At 39.2% G+C, this 23,164-nt stretch overlaps 1 protein-coding gene across 1 annotated transcript in view; it reads right to left on the reverse strand.

The window, feature by feature from the left end:
• LOC146512705 (protocadherin-15-like) overlaps nt 1-23,164 on the reverse strand; it is a 231,453-nt gene that overhangs the window by 162,220 nt on the left and 46,069 nt on the right. Inside the window, exons 5-7 of the mRNA XM_085171180.1 lie at nt 9,094-9,254; nt 8,479-8,634; nt 2,378-2,497 (exon numbers count right to left, since the gene is read on the reverse strand). Coding sequence (XP_085027306.1) covers nt 2,378-2,497; nt 8,479-8,634; nt 9,094-9,254 — 437 coding nt within the window. The remainder of the gene's footprint in view (nt 1-2,377; nt 2,498-8,478; nt 8,635-9,093; nt 9,255-23,164) is intronic.

The raw sequence follows: 23,164 nt of genomic DNA on the forward strand, positions 1-23,164 counted from the left end.
GAACAGGCTTTTCCCCGCAGAAAACAGCGGCCATTACAACTTATGTCTAAAAATGTATAGTTTCATGCATCGGTTAAAACACTAGACTCCAGCTACATGACGCGCAGCTGGAAACACTTCCCGCAAGATGAGCTGCCCGAGATTCACAGAATTTACAGAAAATGTCACATCTTTGTGATTTATATCGTTATCTACGATAGAATTCTTATATGGGCTATGAGATTTTGGTCATATCGCACAGCCCTAGTACTGACAACAATTTGCTAAAACAAAAAACAGAAATAAAGAATTTATTCAAAGGAGCTGAGATTCAGCATCAACTCGTCTCAACTGCACAGATAACATCTCAGTGTTTCTACTAAAGCTTAATGTGAACAAGTGTTAATTTCTTTGACTAGTTTGTGTCAAAGACCTTTTTTCTGATGAAAACAAGACAATTAAATAAATGCGTGAAACGAGATGACAATATTATGGAGACACAAGTTCAAATCAGAATTAATTATGTTTTATGGTGAGGCAGGATGCGTTCAGAAGTCATCCAATCAGAAGAATCTCCTTGTGCACTATGTGCACTACAATTTGATCTGTCTACAACAAACAGGGTAGGAGTAGGGCTGGGCGATTTGAGGAAAATCTGATATTGTGACATTTTTTGGGGGGCTATATCATAATACACAATATATCACCATATGTTTAAAGAATCTCCAACAGCAAATGTTTTTTTCAACCATATAATGCCTAACATCGTACTGGTATACTCATCCAAATTAACTATTCATTATTTTTTCCATTTTGAAAACAACAACAACAAAAAAATCTGAATGAATTGAAATGTTTTATTTAAACCATTTTAACCATCAGTTGACACAGAGGTTACTGTCAGAGTAAGTCTCTTCCTGTGGTCAACACTAGGCCTTCAACAAAAAAAAGATAATAGCAACAAAAAAGTACATGAAGCAAGAATTGATATTAAAAAGGTGCTCTTTTGTGTTTATAACATATAAAAATTGTAACTGTTTAAAACAGTCTTAATTTTTCACTTTTCAGCTAGCGGAATATTTCATGCTACTGCTACCTTTTGCGGCAATAGTTTTGCGGCATATTTTGCAAATTACTCAAATTACTGCATCTTGTTCTGCAAGCTCCATGTAAAATCCAGCGAGTCTCGCTTACCCGAAACTCCTCCTGTCGCCATATTTTTCTGGTAGTAGATAAACAGCATGCTCAGCATTGTGTCAGGTAGAAATTTTTTCTGTGACGGCGGAGTTAATGATGCATTCGCAGTGCGTAGGATAAAAGAAAAACTCATGGCGACTGCTCAATATTTACATGTCAATTTATACTCAATGGTTACGATAAAGCCCTTTTAACCATCTTACGTGGACAAACTCATGATTCCGTATATCGCCCAGCGCTAGGTATGAGCTCCCTGTTTCTCATGAAAACGTAACAAAATGTCAACACACAAGGAGGAGATGAGTTGACAACCTCTACTGACACATTTAGCAGCTCTCACTGGCACAGACAAACTTTTACACAAAACGTTTTGGTCAGTTAAATCAACTTCGAATAAAAGTAGACTAGACTAAAAATAACAGAATTTAGATGCCTAAATTATAACTAAAACTAAATGATGTTTTAGTCAAAAGACTCCTTAAAACAAATTTGGTGTCAAAATTAACACTGATGTGAACACTTAAAGAGATAAGAAACGGTGCTACATCTGACTTCATGAAGAAGATTAATTGTGCAGTCTTTAGCAATAATCACTAATCTTTGAACAGTAAATGCCTTTAGTCAGTCTGCTACTGAACTCAGGTAGTTCAGTTAAACCCTGAGACAGTGAAAAGTAATTTACTCCAAACAGCCTTTAACATGAATTATGGCTGAGATGAAAGTGAAGCATAAGGAGAATCTAATGTTATAGGCTACTGTTTTTGAGCATCAAAAGAAAATTTCTAATATATATATTTTTTTATTATATTAATGTTGCTATAATGTATATTTTATATAAAGATGTAAATAGGGAATTGTAAGTGCTCCTTTCTGGATGTTGGTTGTCTTTTGCTTAATTTTGCTGGTGTGCATTAGGAAACCAATTTGTAACTTGTTTTTAGAAACTGGAGCAGATGGTTAAAATATATGATTTCTAAGATCAGATTTGGCAAGAAGAAAAAGTAAACAGTGCTTAACTGTGATTTCAATCAAATTTTAAATCAGTACTGCTTTATACTCTATTGTCAAAGAGAAGAAAGAGGAAGAATAAAGAGGCAGAAGCACTAAAACTGCTTATGCAGCTTTGCTGCTTGGTCTCTAGTGAATTTATAACCATGCTACACCATGTTGACAGAGATCAGTGGGCAAGTGGATGACCTACCGGGTCTCTCGGATTGTACTGGATGGTGTACTCTATCTGTCCATTGGGACCGTCATCAATGTCTGTTGCTCCATTGTTTCCTGAGAAACCAGAAAAGATAGTCGTTCCAACTGGAGTCAGCTGAAAACACAACAGAAAAAGAGAGTTTTAATATTTTCTCTATACACTTTTAGTGCAACAACCAACACTGTGCTGTTTGTTTGTTTATTTATTTCAATTTAGATGAACAAAAAGAGAAAATATGCTTTGTAGCACATTTAGGTACGAGCTCATTTCCATCTGCAGCCCCTGGATCGGTTAAAACACAGTGAGATCCAGTTCAAGTCTATCAGAGGAGACACATACACAAACTCAAATACCTGCACGTATGGTAGCGAATGGAAAGCCACACAAATCAAAATGTTAATCAATAATTACACAAAAAAGAAAGTTATCATAAACTAAAAATCACAAACTGATGCTCACAAGACTCACAGTCAAAATCTGTTGTTTCAAATCCAGAGAGAAACTACATAACTTGCACCAGTGCTCAAATTGTTTTTGAGCATATTACAAGTTTTAATTGATTTACAGGAAAAAGCTGACTGCGCAAACTGGTGCCTTGCTTACGCTCATGTACTGAGAGCAAGGCTGGACAAATCCCCTTAAACATGGGAGAGCAGCATCATGGAGAATCTTATTTACTAAAAATTAGGGATGGGTACCGGTATCCGGTGCCATGATGGCACCGGTTCTGACATAAACGGTAGTAACCAGACCGAAAAGCAGCGCACATTTCGGTGCTTTATTTCGGTGCTTTATTTCGGTGCTTTCTTTTCCCTGAGCTGTCGTACACTTTCTTCTTCCTTACATTTGTATTGGCGGTTGGCAAACAACTGTAAGGTGCATTACCGCCACCAACTGGTATGGAATGATACACTTTAGATTCTAGCCAATCATTTTACGTTTCTGAGGATAGTCCAGGTACATACATTCTTTTAGAGCAGAGCTACAGATTAAAAATGCCCAAGGCGAAGCGGTCAAACGTCTGGCTGTACTTCACAGCAAAAGATGCAAACTCAGCAGCCTGCAACAAGTGCTTTAAGCTGATACTGTGATACTGTCAAAGGAGGTAACACCTCAAATCCGATGAAACACCTGGCAACGCATAGTGTTTTTTTTAAGGCCGAGAAATGCGCCGTATTTGATAGCTTGCTGTGAGACCTCACATCGAGCGCATCTACTGCGGGTGTGGTGCCTGTTATCGGACCCGGAGTTTGCAACATCCCCCAAAAACCTGAAGAGTAGAGTCCTGGCCCCTAGCCCTGCCAGTGTAGCAGAAATGATGAAGGATGATGATGGCAGCAGCAGCCGTTCTTCTCTGCGTGAGTAGCTTAATGTTGTTCGTGTGTAATTTAAGTTGAGTAGTTTAACCACGTTATTACATTAATGCATGTAAGGTGAACTAGCAAACACCATCGTACATGCGGCTGTCTTCTTGTTTGATGGCAGATACTCCCTTCACCCTGGCCAAAAAGGCTAAAATGACCAAAGAAAAAGTGGAAAACAGTTAAACATGAGAGGTTTTTGGACAAAGTTTGTGTTTTTTCCATTGTTTAAGCACTGCTTCCAGCCAAGAGTGATACCATATATGCCCCATAGCTGCAGAAAAGGCTAACATTGTTATCTTTTTACAAAAAAAACAGCTGAACATGAGAGGTTTTTGGACCAATTTTGTGTTTTCCATTCTTTAAGCACCGGTTTGAGCACCGGTTTGAGCACCGGTTTGAGCACCGTTTAAGCACCGGCACCGTTTCAAAAGTACCGGTTTGGCACCGGTATCGGATAAAACCTAAGCGATACCCATCCCTACTAAACATCCATCTGAGTAATATATTACATTATCAAAACTTAATATATTTTATTTAGTAAGTATATGACATGACATTGATAGGCTTTTCTGTCTATAACTTGTTTACAGAAGGATCTAATCAACTTTAAGTCACGTGACCTGAATGGCATACAGTACAGTAATGAAAGTACAATAAAATCTTAGATGTATGAACTATTAATTAGTTCCTAATATGCTTAAAATATTTTTTGGTGGTTTTTCAAGCCTGGGTCAAATCAAGCTTGAAAAATTGCCAAAGAGAAACAGTTTGACAAACATAAAATAGTATTTTTCACCACCAACAGGATTCCCAAATTGTTGAAAACTTGTCATGGTGGTATCTTCACATGGTGTGCAGTGTCCTTAAAAAAGACTGAGCAAACTGGACTAATGGAGGACAAAAGAAGACGTGACAGGCTTAAAAAAGTCATGCAGATAAGCAGCATCTGAAAGTCATGTCCTTGAGAAATAGGAAAATACAGAAACGGGGGGGAAAAAAAGACCTGACACAGGACCTGAGAGATGCTCGGACAACAACATTATTGCAGCAGTGTGGATCATCTTGACAGAGAACAGGACAAAAGGCAGCCAACATCCAAAGAAGAGCTCTGAATGTCCCTCAAGATGCCTGGAGAACTATTCCTGAAGACTAAGACTAAGAAATGACAAAAAAGCTCTGCATGTTTGCATGTTTCAGTAAATAACTACATGTACTTCCCATTTCCCCACCAAAATATTTAAATAATGAGTGGCAGCTAAAGATTTTTGTACAATACTGTAAAATAGCTTGTTGTTGCAGTTAACTCACTGATCTGTGAGCCAATATTTTCCTTTAAATTCAATGTCACAGTCAGAAAAAGATAGCTTACTTTCATACAGAGAACAGATAAGGCATTCAAAAAGAACACCATTCATTTTGATTTCATTTATCTGAGAGAAATTTTTAGGGTGGAAGAGGCACACTTGCCACCGTGCATAGAAGAGACGCACTTTGCCAATATATGTATTGCTGTGCTATATTTTTCGATCCATGTGCCAAGGGATCTGTGATTACGTGTCAAAGCAGAAGTTTAATCTCCAGACAGCACTGGAAGCATCCGCGATTAACTTTAATTTAGCTGTTGCACCAATGATTTGTTACATCATTTCCCTCAACAGGGTTATCTTTGCCTCCCACTGATCTCACAATGGTCTTCAGAATGTCTCATGCTGTCACTTTGCCACTTCTGGATACAGCTGTAATGAAGCAACTCCAGACTCAAGCACCGGTGCCAGCTCATGAAATCAGCCACAGTGATCACCTTGTACTCAGAAAAAATACTCACTGAACTCATAAATTGTGTCCTAGACATCCTTATACAGTGGGGCAAAAAAGTATTTAGTCAGCCACCGATTGTGCAAGTTCCCCCACTTAAAATGATGACAGAGGTCAGTAATTTGCACCAGAGGTACACTTCAACTGTGAGAGACAGAATGTGAAAAAAAATCCATGAATTCACATGGTAGGATTTGTAAAGAATTTATTCGTAAATCAGGGTGGAAAATAAGTATTTGGTCACCTCAAACAAGGAAAATCCCTGGCTCTCACAGACCTGTAACGTCTTCTGTAAGAAGCTTTTCTGTCCCCCACTCGTTACCTGTATGAATGGCACCTGTTTGACCTCATCATCTGTATAAAAGACACCTGTCCACAGCCTCAACCAGTCAGACTCCAAACTCCGCCATGGCCAAGACCAAAGAGCTTTCGAAGGACACCAGGAAAAGAATTGTAGACCTGCACCAGACTGGGAAGAGTGAATCTACAATAGGCAAGCAGCTTGGTGTGAAAAAATCAACTGTGGGAGCAATCATCAGAAAATGGAAGACATACAAGACCACTGATAATCTCCCTCGATCTGGGGCTCCACGCAAGATCTCATCCCGTGGGGTCAAAATGATCATGAGAACGGTGAGCAAAGATCCCAGAACCACACGGGGGGACCTGGTGAATGACCTGCAGAGAGCTGGGACCAAAGTAACAAAGGTCACCATCAGTAACACACTACAACGGCAGGGAATCAAATCCCGCAGTGCCAGACGTGTTCCGCTGCTGAAGCCAGTGCATGTCCAGGCCCGTCTGAAGTTTGCCAGAGAGCACATGGATGATACAGCAGAGGATTGGGAGAATGTCATGTGGTCAGATGAAACCAAAGTAGAACTTTTTGGTATAAACTCAACTCGTCGTGTTTGGAGGAAGAAGAATACTGAGTTGCATCCCAAGAACACCATACCTACTGTGAAGCATGGGGGTGGAAACATCATGCTATGGGGCTGTTTTTCTGCCAAGGGGACAGGACGACTGATCCGTGTTAAGGACAGAATGAATGGGGCCAAGTATCGTGAGATTTTGAGCCAAAACCTCCTTCCATCAGTGAGAACTTTGAAGATGAAACGAGGCTGGGTCTTCCAACATGACAATGATCCAAAACACACCGCCCGGGCAACAAAGGAGTGGCTCCGTAAGAAGCATTTGAAAGTCCTGGAGTGGCCTAGCCAGTCTCCAGACCTCAACCCCATAGAAAATCTGTGGCGGGAGTTGAAAGTCCGTGTTGCTCGGCGACAGCCCCAAAACATCACTGCTCTTGAGAAGATCTGCATGGAGGAATGGGCCAAAATACCAGCTACTGTGTGTGCAAACCTGGTAAAGACCTATAGTAAATGTTTGACCTCTGTTATTGCCAACAAAGGTTATGTTACAAAGTATTGAGTTGTATTTTTGTTATTGACCAAATACTTATTTTCCACCCTGATTTACGAATAAATTCTTTACAAATCCTACCATGTGAATTCATGGATTTTTTTTTTCACATTCTGTCTCTCACAGTTGAAGTGTACCTCTGTCATCATTTTAAGTGGGGGAACTTGCACAATCGGTGGCTGACTAAATACTTTTTTGCCCCACTGTAAATAACCATATATCCTCTGTCTATCTTATAAGTCGGACTCACTTGCTTGTAGTCAGTATTTCTTAGAAATAGACCGCAAAGAAGAAGACTAGAATATAAGATTTCAGATGAAAGTGGATGAACACCTTTTGATTTCAAATTTACTGCCTTTGTCTGAGTTCTGGGGCCAATAGAAGTGAATTAGAAAATAGTTGTCCACCGAATGAGCCCACTTCCACTCAGATCCCAATAAATGTGCTACTACTTTTAAATTACTACCTACATCTGAATTAATGTTTTCATTTTTTTAACTTACTACCGCAAAATAGAATGAATTTACCTTGGCCTTCCACAGGGATCATATTATTTTTTACAGTGCATCTTCTTAATTGTATTGTGAACCTTGGTAGTGAATGGAGGAAACTATTATAGTAGGAGTAATGAGGAAGTGGAAATGCGTAGGAGGTGATGGGGTGGGAACAAGAATCGGCGACAACCAGAAATTTATATAGTGTGGCAACGACAAGGTGGGAAAGGTTGAGAAAAGGTGACATAATGAAGAGGTGGGAGTGGTGAGGGGGCATGTGAGTGTGTATATGTGTGAGAGCCAGGGAGGGAGGGAGAGGTGTTCTGCAAAAACAGAGGAGAGGCCAAGAGAAAGAAAGGGAGCGACTGAGAAGACAGATTGAGTTGGACAGGCTGTGGAAGACTGTATAATGAGATATTCTACCGGGACTCCTAGGTCTGCGCTGGCAGCCGGCTACATGTATCCTTGTCCAGCTTAAGTTTGAACCTCCTCTAGTTATATTTTTGCTTCTACAGACTCTGGAGAACAAACTAACTGTGGGATTGGCATCATAAAGATTATTTTGGAAACCCCACAATAACAGATATAGATCGCTCATATAGCTGCCCAAGAACTGAGATTTTTTTTCATTACTGTTCACTACCTTGCCCTTCAACTTTGGTACGACAGCAAAAATGAACACAAAAAGCCAGACAATGTGCACTGCTGCATTTTCTCTATAGAATATATAAAAGGGAATGACTGAAAGAACAGCAGTTTAAAGGCTTAGTGTACAGTACACTTGATATGTTGTATTCATGTATGAGTGAGCTGTAGCCGCCCCTTACAAACACACTCGGCTCTCAAACTCAAATCGATGACTTTGATTAATACTTTCACAACAGCAGCAGCTGTGCAGGTCGGTTTAATGAATGGCTTTATTTATTATTTCTTTCTTTTGACTTAGCTTTACTTCACAGACAGAGATGGCGCACGTTTTTGTGCGCGACCGGGTTTTTACCTCATTCACGGCGATGTAGTATCTCGGCTGCTGGAAACGGGGCGCGTTGTCGTTGCGGTCTCGAACAACGATGCGGACCTCGTGTAAAATCACAGTGCCTATCAGCTCATTGGTACACTGAACCTGAACCACGATGGAGTGAATGTACGAGGGGGGCTGGAAAAGAGAAAACACAGGAGGAGAAAGAGGTTCTTAAAATGTTAAATGTGGAATTTTAAATCAAGTATATTTATCTTGAGGAAAAAAAAGATGTTAGAAAAAAAAGACTACACAAAGACTTTGTGTATTGTATTTACTTTTTGTGCCAAATCACACAAAAACAGTCAAAAACAAGCGCTGGATTACTTTAGAACAGGATGATGAATGTTTACTCAGAGGCAAAAAGAGCTGCTTAATTTCTCACAACAGCACATGATGGCTAAAGTAAAAAACATATAAAAATAAATAAATAAGAGCTATAGAAATGTAAATGTACTTCCATTGTTTACGTCTCCGGGGGTCAATCGAAATAAAGAAAAACTAGGAGCAAAAACTGCATTTGCTGAAGCAGCAATTTTACTTTTAGTTTGGCACAATGAGTGAACGCGACTGAAGAAAAGCTAGAATAAATCTTACATCTCTGTCCAGAACCCGTCCTGTGCTGTTTAGGTAAAGGGCTTGTTTGGAAGGGTCAAGAATGACCCAGCGATCGTTGTTGTCCCTCAGGGACAGAGAGATGGTTCGATGCGGACCCTCAGCCACACCGTTGATGTGCATGTTGTCCACCAACAATGTTCCTGAAATAAAATAAAAGCAGGTTTAATAATCCTTTGGCTCGAGACACAGACGCAGCATCCAGAGCTTCAGGATGTAAAAAGTAGAATTCAATTACCTCTGGAGTTAAACAGAAACAAACAGAGAAACCGTTTGGTCCAAAATGATTAATAAATGAAAAGGAAGCAGGAACAATTCCGATGGAACCCTCAGTTTTTCTTCATGTTCTCAATTAAATATATACCTGGAAATTATATGGCGGATGTAGACAAAGTCAGGGGCAATTACGTGGAGAATAACATAGAGCCAGAGAGGAAGAGAGCGACATGAGGGGGGGAAAAGGGCATTTAGTGGGGCTACTCTACCTGGAATACTGAAGACTGTCTGCGAACGCAAAACATAACAGACAGACTTCCGGAAGAAACAAGAAAACAACAAATGTTTTAATGATCTAATTGCTTTTCTCAGCCTGGAATTAATTTAAAAAAAACATCAAATTTTTTTTAAAAAGTAAACATTTTAATAAGACAGATGGCAAAATGAAATAAGCTCGATTAATTTAACACAATCATCGGTGGGTGGTGAAGTAATTTGGGAATGAGAAAACTACTGGAAAGCGAAAACAAAGAGAGAGAAATATAGTACGAACAGGAAGAAAAGACCATTTAAATGGTATCATTGAGCTGTAGAAATTTAAGTTGGGTGTATTATCTGCAAAAACAAAAATTAAGCCATGAGGTCTGAGAAGGCACATTACATGAGAAATGATAAACTTGGAGATGTCACAAAATGTGCTGTTATTTGTTGTTTGTGGGTGAAACTGTCAATGAAAATCAAACAGGGATGTTTGTATTAGTGGTGAACAGCTGATGAATAACTTGAGCGTTGGTCTAATGGGCTTCTTGTTATATTTGGTGATGTTCTCATGTCGTCAACCATAAAGGACCTGCTTTAGTTTACGGGAAATATTTAAACAGAGAGGAGGCAAAAAATTAAAAAAATAAATAAATAAAAGTGAAAAACAAAAACAACTACGTAAAAAAATGAATCACAATGTATCTGCTTGACTCCATTTGTACAGCTCCAAAAAAATGCAAGCGACCCATTACCAGACTAATAACACATCTCACTTGGCATCTGCCCTTTCATCAGATGATGGTACATAACGACCAGGGCTCTGCGCTACGAACCAAGTCCAACTCACCCAAACAACAGGAAATCATGCTGAGCAGTTACACGAAGGTGGTTATTAGCTCGTAAAGTAAACCCAAGGAGTGTGCTCACACGAGAAAGGTCAGCCACAAACACTGACAGGTCTTCTGGCAGTAGAACAGCATATTTTACCAAGATGATCGAAGTATTATGTTAGAAAACTATGAAGGGATGAAAAACAGAATGGACAAACTGTACAGCAACACAGCTGCAACTAGCCAAAAGAGTAGTGGGTGTGAGCAGGTGAGGTAGAAAACAAAAGTACGGTATTTAAAAAAAAGAAAACAGTATATGTGTGTGAGCATTTAAAATCTTTTGGCCAACAGGTACTGACATATCATTACCATTTTATGTTCCATTAAATGAACAGACTACTTTGCTTGTTAAAAAAGACCTAAAAGCACTAAGTTTGCATCGTTTATCTGTAACTTTAATATAAGGTCAACAAGTACAAGGCTTAGGTGCTATTTTCAGGCACATAAGCCTTGTAAAAACCGCTTTATAATTGCTTGTGGCCAACAGGAAAAAAATGCAGTTAAAGTTGCCTAGGGATCTAAAGTTTTCTTTGCAGCTCATTAGAGAAAGATAAAAAAAACTTTAGAGTGTCTTCAAATTGAGTGCTCAGGAGGCTAAGATAACCCTCTCTATGAACCACCTCCATAACACTGAAACGAAGGGCTAAACCTGAAGATCACTGTGGTTTTCTCAAAACCTCCCATCCTTTTGTCTGAGCAGTAAACTGTCAGCAACAATAGCAGCTGCTTAAAAAAAGACTTATTTGTGCTCAAAACCAAGCATTGTTTTATTTTCCATATGTACAGAAGAAAAAGTATTCACCATTACACGCTACAGCAAATCATGTGATGCCAGTCCTTTCACCCCATTATGTGGCTGTCTTGCAATTCTGGAATGACTGGGCTTGTTATTATTCTTTCTCACCCTTCTCTCCTTCCTCTACATCCTTTTCCTCTTAAACATTGTTTGTGGTTAGTGCATTGGTTGCTGCCAACTGCAAAGTCATCACGGCCATGTGACAATTTACATTGGCACTTGATTATCACTGCACTGAATAAATAGGGGCCACAATTTAGAAAAAACTAATTCTGTGTGAGCACTGATTGACGAATAGAAGAAACAGGTAGCAAGGATTAAAGGATTGCAGTTTGCTTTTTTTCTTGTGTTTACTTTTTTAGTTTTTCTCTAAACAACTTTCAAGCTGTTGCAGCACCTTCATCTCTGTAATCTGGGACTCTCTGAGCTCCTGCACTGATATATTACTGAAATTATGCTAAAGATTGACCTTCTTTTACACTCATGTCTCCAACTGGACCGCATATGTGAAGTTACGAAAACTGAGTGGTGCACAGCAAGTTACGCCTCATTAGGCTCATGCCGTTGTTCACAAGGGCAACAGCGGCTTGTAATGCAACCTAAAGTAAGTCACTTCCGTAATCACTTTATATATTTCTGTATTGCAGTAACAAATTTAATTGCTCTACTAAATTTAGCAATCACTTTATAATTTCAGTCATATGACAAAGAAAGTTTTCACATGACCATAAATAGAGTGCACCTTTACCACTTCCACAGGAATTAAGAAGGTAAATAGTAGCCAGGTGCTGTTAATCAAATGCACTTGATTAATTGAGCAAATGTCACCACCTCTATAAAAGTAGACGTTTTTACAGTCTGCTGATCTGGAGCATTCAGGTGTGCATTATCACAATGCCACAATCTTTCCCGCAGTCACGTTCCGGCAAATTCACTTCAAGGTCAAACCATACTACTCTCAGAGAAACTTCAGAAAAACAAAGAGCTACAGCTCACGCTCTATAGGCCTTGGTTAGCATGTTAAATGTTCATGGTATCACAATAACAAAAAAGAAAAAAAAAAAGAACAAATATGTCTTGTTTGGAATGATTACCAGGAGAAGGTGGCATATGTCTAAGAGAAACATGGTGACGTTGTTTAGGTTTGCAAAGTTGTATCTGAACGAACCACAAGAGTTCGGGAACAACATTCTTTGAACAGATGGGACCAAAATGGAGATATTTGACAATAACACACAACAATAAAAATGCCAAATATCAGCACAAACAATTCATACCAACTGTTAAACACAGCGGTGGACAGATGATCATTTACGCTTGTTTTTAAGCCACAGGACCTTTGCACCTTGGAGTTATCAACCATGAACTCCTTTGTACGCAAAATAATTGTAGAGTGAAATGTGCCATCCGTCTTACAGCTTGACCTAAATTAGGTCAGACAACAGGATAATAATCCAGCGCACAGCAGCAAATCTATAAAAGAAAAAGAAAAAGATCAAGGTGCTGCTATAGTCCAGTCAACGTGGCTCCAAAACACTGAAAAGACTGATATAATCTTATAGAAAATTATGCTTCAAGTTATTGCTACTGAAAGTGGATCTATGAGTTATTGAATCATGGGGTTAACTTATTGTTTTCTGTACTAATTAAACTATAATATTGATATTCAAGATAGCAAGCTGGGAGGATTGAAAAATAAATGTGCCATTTTTTATTTGGACTTGTCAATCAGCTGATTTCCTTTTCTCATGGAGTGCTCTAACATTTGAGAAGTACAGATATTATTTTCACTTTTATTGCACAAATGGACAAGAATATTTATGCAATCTGTGCCCAGGCTGGAAACAACTGTCTACTGTTGCTAACATCACATCCATTCTTTCCGAACATATCAAAAGAAAATACTATTCCCTGCTGCAGAATGATGCTAAATCTGTGCCAACCGCAGCCAAGCTTGATTTCCAACAGGAAACATAAACAGCGATGAGTCTCCACTCCTACCTGTACCTTATCTGAAATAAAAATCCCTGTTGTTGCATCATTTTTTCACACATAGAGGATCGCAACGCTTGTTTGTTGTTCAGCTATGCTGGCGGGGGGCTAGGGTCACATGGGTCAGCCAGGTACACTCAAAAACATGAAATTGGGTGGTTGTTACATGCATAAGATCCAAACTTGTAATTTGAACTAAATAATTCCATGTTTCTGTGGTGAACTTAATTAAATCATGTAGCATCTGCATGAAATTCAGCAACTTAATTTGTTTTTGTTGAGATGACATCATACAATCTAGTAAGAGCGGTTAGTTGCCTGGATCCAGCCACACTAGATGTGAAACCACAGGAAAATCAGTGGGGTTACAAGAGGCAGGCAACCACACCACGTGTATGCTGTTACTATTTCTTATGGTTTAACTTGTCAAGGACAACAACATAAAGCATCAACAAGCATAGCTTTCCTACTTTTGTTACGTCTGTATTGACAGATTAATGCCATGGTGGTTCGTGCTGTTGCCTCAGAGCAAGAAGATCCTGGGTTCAAATCCACAATGTGGCGAAGTTTGCAGTGGGTTCTCTCTGCGTACTCTGGTTTCCTCCACAGTTAAAAGTCATGCAGTTGTAAGGGTAACTGGTTATTCTAAATTTCCCAAAGGTGTTAAAGTGCAAATGATTGTTTGTCTCTGTATGATAGACTGGCGACCTGTCCAGGATGTACCCTGTCCCTCTTGCCCTATCACCGCAGCCCAGATAAAGATAAGAAGATGGGTGGATTGGAAGTTGCTGTAAATCCATTGATTTTTTTTTTGTTGAAAATTACTTAATATGAATACAACATGTACTACAGACATAAGTTACATTTCATTCATTCAACAAGATTATCATTGGTGTAACAAACAGATATTTTACTAGTTCATGTAACAAGACTGATTTTTGATGTGCCAAAGTGTTTAAACAATATAAGATGGATTTAAATAAGTTTAATTAGACTAACGTGGTGCAAACATGTTGATTGAACAAAAGTCAAATTAATTGAATGTTAATGTTAATATTATGTTAAACCTACACACATATATCGTGTTGACACAACACAATCAAGATGGATTAATATAACATGATTTGTTTAGATGGAATATAAGTGGCAAGATAAAATTACGTTCATCCAATGAATTATTTTTTTGAGTGTACAGTACAAGGGGAGAAGCCAGATTAGGGGAGATCTCTGTAACTTCAGGTTGGTACCAAAAAATTAAATGAAAAGCAAAACTTTTGTAACACAAACAACAATGTAAATTTTGTTGCTGCCTTAAGCACCCAATGGTATACTTGGAGAACCCGACCTGATCTGGCCAATCAGATTTGAGAAACAAGTGCTTTTGTTTGTAAACAATTACATCTGTGTTCATCTGTGCTCAACGCAACTCAACTTTATAAGACAAAATGACATAAAACCCAAACGTATGTTGACCAATGCACCAAACAAAAGAGAGAAAATGGATAAAAACAAAAAAAGGAATAAAAAACTACAAAAACTTCTACACCTACAAACTACTGTGTGTATGTTCATGTGTGTACGAGAACCCTAGAAAGTTGAGAAGCAAGCAGGATTGTGTTTGCTCGCTGGAAAACTTCTCGTCTGTGTGCACACACCCGTCTGCACACACAACAACATAAACACACGCGCACTGAGCGATCTCATATCTGATCTGCCAGACATAAAATTGGGTCATGGCCTTCTGTGCTACCATGGAAACCATGTCAAATGCTTTGCTGTGATTTGCTGATTTTATATAAACGAGGAACTTTAATGAAATTGGTTTCTTTATATGAGAAATGGGATAGAAAATGGAATTCATTAGGGGGCTTTCATTCCTTACCATCGTCTGGCTATCTCTCTGCTGGTTTTTCTGCTTCTTTCTAGCAAAAATTAAGAAAAAAAAACCCTCACCAAGACTGGCGAAGAAGCCTGATAGAAATAGTACCTATACCTTGTATAACTGTGTCTAATTTGATACCACAGACCATCTAATGCAAATGGACTCTTTTCACAGTGACCTCACTTAGGATGTGTGACTGAATACAGCACTCAGCAGCATCTGATTAAATTGACCCACGTGTTAAAGCACACGGGCAGAACCATATGAAGCCGCCGGTGTGTGTGGGTGTGCATGAAATAGGGAATTGCCTGGGAAAAAAGAAACACAAAGAACATTTAGAGAAAAAGGAAATGAGAAAGACAGCAGAAGAGAAGAAAGATTGGGTTGAACGAGAGGGTGAAATAAATAAAGAATAAAGAGAATATTAGGAGTAAATAGAGAGAAAATGAGCATAGTGGCAGTGCATTAATAGAATATTTTACAGGACATTAGCTTAACCGAATGTGGCTGCACTGCTAGTGTGTCATCCAGGTATGAACCATGGGCTGAAAAGTAATCATCACATCTACCTCCTTCTTGAGCGCTTAGTGGGTGGGAAGAGACTCAAGACAAATAGCACTGGATAGGAAGGACAAAAGAAGTAATGAGTGTTGGCTGGCCAAGGTAAATTCGTTTTATCTACCATTTAAGTTGAGATAGTTCGGTGGGAGACACATAGAAAAGACATATTAGAGAACATTATAATTTCTAAAAGCATCAAAAGTTGTTTTGACTCTCTTACTGAGGTTTTATAGTAGTTTGACTTCCTATAATTTACAACGTTATCGCGTGCAAAATAATGGTTTCTGCTATGTAGCGTTTACTACTCGTGACATCTGTTTGACTGCTCTAATCTGTTTTGAAAAAGGCTGAACTGGTCCCTCCAAAGTGATAAATGGAAGAAAAGTACAGAGATGAGAGACACTTTTCACAGATGAATCTTCTTTGAAACGAAGCATTCTTTCAACATAGCAGCATTCTGAATTCAGTCCATTTTGTTTGGTGTGCGAGAAGGGAAGTTAAAATATTGCATTCACACAACAAGTAGAGTCAAGGGCTTTTCACATTATCTGTACCAAAAGTAAGAAAAATAAATTACAATAAATAAATAATTAAAAAGGTAGTTTATCTTTTGTGGGCCTTTGCTGGTATTTCCACATTGTCATTCTTGCATTTGATGTAATTCAATTTTTTGAGTGATAACCTTAATCCAGGGTTGGGCTAAATCCAGTCCCAAGGGGCCAGAAGCCAGTGTACTCCTAGTGCTGGTCCCAAGCCTGGATAAATGGGGAGAAGTGCATAAAGGTGAAGACAGAGGAAGAGGAGATTTGGAAGGAGTATTCAGAGGGTACGAGAAAGAATAAAAAGGTATAAATGTAGAGATGAGAGTATAGGGAATTTAAATGTAGAGACTATAACTAGTTAAGGGTTAGAGCTGGCTTCCACCAGGTGGAAGGGAGTTAAGGCTAGGAGCATGAAAGATGGATTCAAACTTTTCTACCGTAGGAAGGAAACGTAATGAAATGGAAGTAATCTTGAAGGAAGAGTGCATGAGTCGTGTTGTGGAAGTGAACAGATAGTAGGAAGTGGTTATGTTGAATGTGGTGATGTTGTATAGCTTCCAATGTGGATGTCAGGAGAGAAAGGAATTCTGGAGTAAGATGGATGAATGGGTAGAGAGTCATGATTGGAACAGACTTGAGTGGACATGCATGTGAAGGGAACAGAGGTGACGAGGAGGTCTTGGGTAGGTTAAAGAGAGAAATGCAGAAAGGACAGATGGTGACGAGTTTTGCAAAAATGGCTGTGGTTAATGTATACTTCGAAAAGAGGGAGGAACATAAGGTGACATAAGAGTGGGAGAAGCTGCACACAGGAGGACTATATCTTGTGCGAAGCAGAGATAGGAAACGGCAAAGTGGTGTCAGGGGAGATCGAATGGTAGTTTGCAAATCAAGAAGAGGAACTGAGTGAAGGCAGAGGCAAGGATTAGATGGTGGAGGATAAGGTCGAAGAATGTTGCAGAGTTCAGGGAAGACTTAAGATGGGCTCTCGGTGGCACAGGGAAGAGTTACAATATGAATGGAAGAGCATAGCTGCAGGTGTGAGAAAAACTGCTAAGAGAGTGTCTGCATATCCTCTGGACAGAGGAAAGAAGACGAGGAGATCCGTGGTGGAATGGGGAAGTACTGGGAAGTTATTCAAAGGAAGCAGTTAATTTAAAAAAAGTGGGATAGTCAGGGGTGATGGAGAGAGTATACAGGAGTATTGGGAGGCTAGCTGTACTGCAAAGAGAGAGGTGGCAAAGGAAAAAGCTTGTAGTGCGTGTTGTACATGAGCCTAGGCACTAAGGAAGGAGACAAGGATTTTCATCAGCTGACTAGAGCTTGAAATCAAAGCTACGAAGGATATGCAGAAAAGCATGCGAGGGTGGTGCAGGACATAATTGAAGTAGTAGGCGCGACTTCTCAGAATGGGCTCACTGAGTGCAGCACGGTTAAGATCTTGGAGAAGCTTACGCCTGCAGTGAATACTCAGAATAAGACCTCTGAGCGTACATTGGATTACATCACAGAGAAGTTTCCCATTCCATGCAAGGCCACCTGGGTTGGCTGGAAGACTGTTTACTTAGCCTGGCAGGGTGAAGGACACTGAGCTGAACTCTGGACACACACACACATACATATACACTGATATGCACACACTCATGCCCCTTCTCTTTCCAAATGCCTTCGATGCTTGTTCCCTCCTGGGGAACACGGCGGGTCTGAGCCCGCGCTGGAATGGTAGCACTGGGCAGGATGGCTGCTGTGTTTGCTTTGGATTACTCCTCACCCCCCACCCGACCCTGTGGCTTGTCACGTGTTCCATAATGTTGTGCTGTGGACATTTATGTGCTTTTTTGTGGAGAGGAGTTTTTTTGTTTCCTGTTCTCATGCTGTCCTCCCAGGAGCCCAGCATGAGTAGATGTCTCCTTTTTTCCTCTTGTACTTTGTAGTGTATTTCAGTGTTTTTTCTTTAATGCTACCGATCTCCGATCTGTATCCCCATGTGATGTCTATGTTGTGTGTGTAAGGTTGGGTGGTGGTGGTGGTGGTGGTGGTGGTGGTGGGGGGGGCATTTCACTGCAGGGCAACCTGCATGTGGCGAATAAAGCCTTGATTGATTGATTGAGATTGGGTTCAAGGTGGGGGGGATTAAATCATTAATTGGTTCTGAGCCCCTTCATGTTTGCATTGCTGATGGACAAATTGACAGATGAGGTCAATTTGTCCAGGAGTCTCCGTGGGCTGTGATATTTGTAAATAATATTGTGATCTATAGTGAGAGTAGGGAGCAGGTGGAGGTATGCTCTGGAGAGAAGAGGAATGAAAGTCAGCAGAAGCAAGACAGAAGGCATGTGTGTGAATATGAGGAAGGCAGATGAAATGGTAAAGATGTAAGGTGGTAGGTGAAAGGTAGACGAGTTTAAACACCTGGGGCCAGCACAAGAAAGGTGACGAAAAGAGTGCAGGCAGGGTGTAGTGGGTGGAGACAAGTGGCACGTGATTTGTGACAGAAGGATAGCAGCAAGAGTGAAGGGAAACTTTACAAAATGGCACTAGGGCCTGCTATGATGTATGGTTAGGAGACGGTGGCAGTGACAAAAAGACAGTAAGCCGAGCTGGAAGTGACAGAGTTGAAGATGATAAGATTCGTGTTAGGAGTGACAAGAAGGGATTAGAGAAGGACAGCTCAGTTTGAGCAGTGTGGAGACAATGTAAGAGTGACAAGACTAATGTAGTTTAGACATGTCCAGAGGAAGGTTATAGCAGACATGTTGGACAGGATGTTAAAAAAATTTAAATCAGGGAAAGGAAAAACTTAAAGGGTGGCTAAAGTGGTCACAGGTGTTTGACGATGTGGCTGCCGACTGAAGTCGCAGGATGAATTTCTGAAGTGTAAAGGACTGTACTCTGCTCACACTCAGCCACTTCCATTTGATTTTCAATGATAATGACCCAAAGCACATATAAAAGCAACATATAATTTTCTCCAGGCAAATGAATGGTATATTCTTCAATAACCAAGTTGGTTACTGGAGTTCAACACAACTGTGCATTTTTGTGCATGTGCATGCTTTTTAGTTACTGAGGACAAAACTGAAGGCAGAGAGAAGAGATGCACACATGAGCAGCAACAACAGGGGGCTATAGTAAAGGCCTAGCAGAGTATCTCAAGGAAGTAAACACAGCATTTGGTGATGTCTTTGGGTTCAAGACTTCAGGCAGTCATTGACTGCAAAGGATTTTCATCAACTATTAAAAACAATCTTTTATTTAAAATGGAAATTGGAGACTGTTAAAACAGCGGTAACTACTAAACAGTTAATCCAATACTTTTGTCTGTACTTTAATCACATCCTAATGTGCCTCTTTCCAAAAACCTACAGGCATAACGATAATGTCTTGCAACTTTGGTGGACCCTTAGCTTTTTCTCAAAGTGCAGACTAATAACGGTTTTATTTAGCTTGCAGCTACGTTATTATCAGTGGAAGCTAGATTAACAAACCTCAGTATATTTACATTAATATTAGAAATAGCAGTCAGCAAAGCTGATTAGATACTATTAAATGCAAAAATTGAGCAAACATTTTCCAACTTGTTAGTCTCCCTCTCTTTTCTCTTGTCTTTCTTCGACTCTCTCTCGTTTGCTAACACCAACCCGAGATAATCACCCTAAAGCTACAACCTCTATTAAATCTGTAACACTATTTCACAGTTGTAGAGCAATACAAGCCATAATGCATACAAACGATTCCAAGGCTAAATTATTCTTCACCAGCCCCGTTAGGAAGATTACGGCTTAAACAGGCACACACTTGGATATTCAATATGTACACAATTACTGCACCGACAAATGAATCACACAATGTTAAACAATGTGGCCAAGCTATTAACTATGATATATTTAATTCAAACAAACTATTTAGTAGTTAAGAGACATTGTGTGAAATCTTAAAAAAAAAAATTAAAGGGTAGGAATTTGTTTGGTAATTGGTTACTGTCCCTAACAATCCTTTCCCCCCCAACTATCAACACTAAAGCTGTTAAGGGTGATTGTATCTAATGTTCAGACATTTCATTTTTTTAGTAAATGTTCAGAAGTGTTTAGACCCAAAAATAAAATGTGAGGGATTTAAGTGAATTTTACATGATAGAAATGCTGAAACTGAGAAAAACAACATGATATGTAAAATCTCAACACATATCATGTTGTGTTATCTTTTCTGTCAGAAAACAAACCTCATAAGAACCGAGAACATTACTCACATGACGCTACTGTATAGTACAGTAAAACCACACTACTTTATTAGGTTCAACTGCTCCTTAATGCAAATATCTAATCAGCCAATCACATGGTAGTAACTCAACACATTTAGGAATGAAGACATGGTAAAGGGGACCTGCTGAGGTTCAAACTGAGCATCAGAACAGGGAATAAAGGTGTTTATAAGTTACTTTACATGTGACACGGTTGCTGGTGATATACGTGCTGGTTTGAGTATTTCAGACACTGCAGTTGGTTGGGATTTTCTCACAGAACCACCTCAAAGCTTTACAAACTATTGTCCAAAAAAGACAAAGAAATCCCATTCAAATATAAAAAAAACCTCATGTGTTTCTATTTATTTCAACTCTTCTTAGAATGTGTGGTTTATATTTGCTTTTGGAAAGACAGCTTCAGTGCTGCTACTGACAGTGTGTGACTTATCGGGCTCTTTCATACATATCTGAAAAAAGGTCTGAACTGATTTGATTGAAAACACTAATGCAGTGAAGCTGATAAATCTGTAGTTCTGACTGACAAAAGTACAAACTGTCTCTGATGAGTTCTGAGATTTAAACAAGGACAGCAGAGCGATCAAGAAAAGCTGCAACAAGGTTGCGAGGCGCCTCACAGAAAAAGAAATGCAGATGTCAACATCTGGATTCCACCAGCTGCTTGAATGAAACCAGAATGAAAATGTGTAAATAAAACTGAAAACTAGTCATACACAATAATAATGCTCAATATTGTGCTTTTAACTTCTGATGTGATGAAACTGCTAGTGTTTACTCGCCTGACAAATCCAAGCTTGAATTTCAATGTCGAGTTATCTACTTATCTTTTCATTTTATCAACCAGTCTCTTTTTCTCAGACCAAAGACCAACACCCTGGAGTCCCCTATTCTCTGTTGACACTGAGCCTGGTGTTTTGTGCATTTAATGAAGTTGGCAGCAGAGGACCAGTGAGGCGTAGTTTTCTCAAACTAAAGGCTCTGTACTCGTCTTCTTGCTCTTGCGTGTGGACTCCCACTTTATCTTTTTCTTTGTCTGATTAGTAATATTCACTGTTTTCGGACTCACAAGTTTTTCAATTTTCTCTAGCTTAATTTATTTGCTTCTCTAATCAGCAGAGCAGCCTTAACCTATGCTAATATAATTGGAAAAACTGTTTTTCCTGTGGTCAATCAACCTTTCAACATAACGAACATGTATTAGGTAACAATTTTCACGAAGGTGATTTTTGCTGAAAATGGGTCTCTTTAGTACTGTGTAGATGTTCCACTAAAATCTTTTTTTTTTAAATAACAGCACACTTGTTTGATTGATGATTTATAGCATTTATGATTTTATGATTAAATGTTTTCTCAGATTAAAACTAATTTTTATCTTTAAACAACAACAAAAATAAAAAGAACATTAGCGACGTTTCACGTTTAGTAAAAGATATAAGTGTTAATTGAAAGCCCTACATGAAATTAACACTTCCAGGCTGATTACCAAAAGCACCAGGAAAATAAAAGGATAGGTAGCTTTGTGTGATGCATTAAGCCATTAACAGATAGCGATGCCAGCTGGGTTTATGGAGAACATTGCTCTCCTCTGTGTTTGGTTCTGCTATGCTAATCTCTGTTCACGTCAGTTAGGATTACTATAATCAGGTCTCACACTTTAAAACTTTGTGAAAAACCAGACATAGCAAACATCCTCCCCCAAGCAGTAATCTAAAGGCTGGAGATACGAGAGCAATTTAACAATACAGATCAACTTGTCTATCCATAATTAACCTTTATTTGCAAATGCATCTGCTTTGATCTACTTGACTAAAGCAGGGAATAAATGAATCCATTGAAATGTGTGGTCCCTCAACACATAATCTGCTCTGTACTACACAAAAATTCATGACGCTAGATATACCAACCTAAGCAGACTCTGGGAATGTGTGTTTGTTTACATCCCTTTGGTCTAAATGGCACAGATGTCGAACCAGGGTCCACTAATGAGCCATAAAGCCCTTAAATAATTTGAGCTGGAGACAAAAACACACCGAAGAGAAGAGAAGAGATGAGATGAGATGAGATGAGATGAGATGAGATGAGATGAGAAGAGAAGAGAAGAGAAGAGAAGAGAAGAGAAGAGAAGAGGAGAGATATCCACATAACCGGAAACACAATTAGTTATAAACTCTAAAAATACTGACAAAGTCATCATAATCCAGCCTCTAAACACAAGATTTTCCTAAACCTTAATATAGCTTGAATCAAGTGAAACGCACCTCTTCCTTAGCTGTCGGTTTAATGTGAAGCTTTGTCTGGAGACAGTCAAACAAAGGTAATGAAATCGACCAGCAAGGAACTTCAAACCTTAATAATTAACACATTTCACCACAAAACCAAGATCTTGTTATCACTTCAAGTTGCCAGGCAACTAGTAAAGACGCCAAGAAGTTACTGTGACCAGATCGAAATAGCACATATAGAAAAACACAAAGGCAGTTTGAACCGTTCATTAGTTCAAATAAGATGAGGCTTCAACTATGACCCAGTTGGCACAGAATATTTTAATGAGGGCACACCACATGCTATTCCAATCAGCGTCTTTTAAAGGTCAAGATTTTCAAAGTGTTTGTCTAACATATGCTAAAAGGTGGTAATCATACTGAAGTGGTC

Source organism: Neolamprologus multifasciatus, chromosome 8 (assembly GCF_963576455.1).
Source record: "Neolamprologus multifasciatus chromosome 8, fNeoMul1.2, whole genome shotgun sequence".
Taxonomy (NCBI): Eukaryota; Metazoa; Chordata; class Actinopteri; order Cichliformes; family Cichlidae; genus Neolamprologus; species Neolamprologus multifasciatus.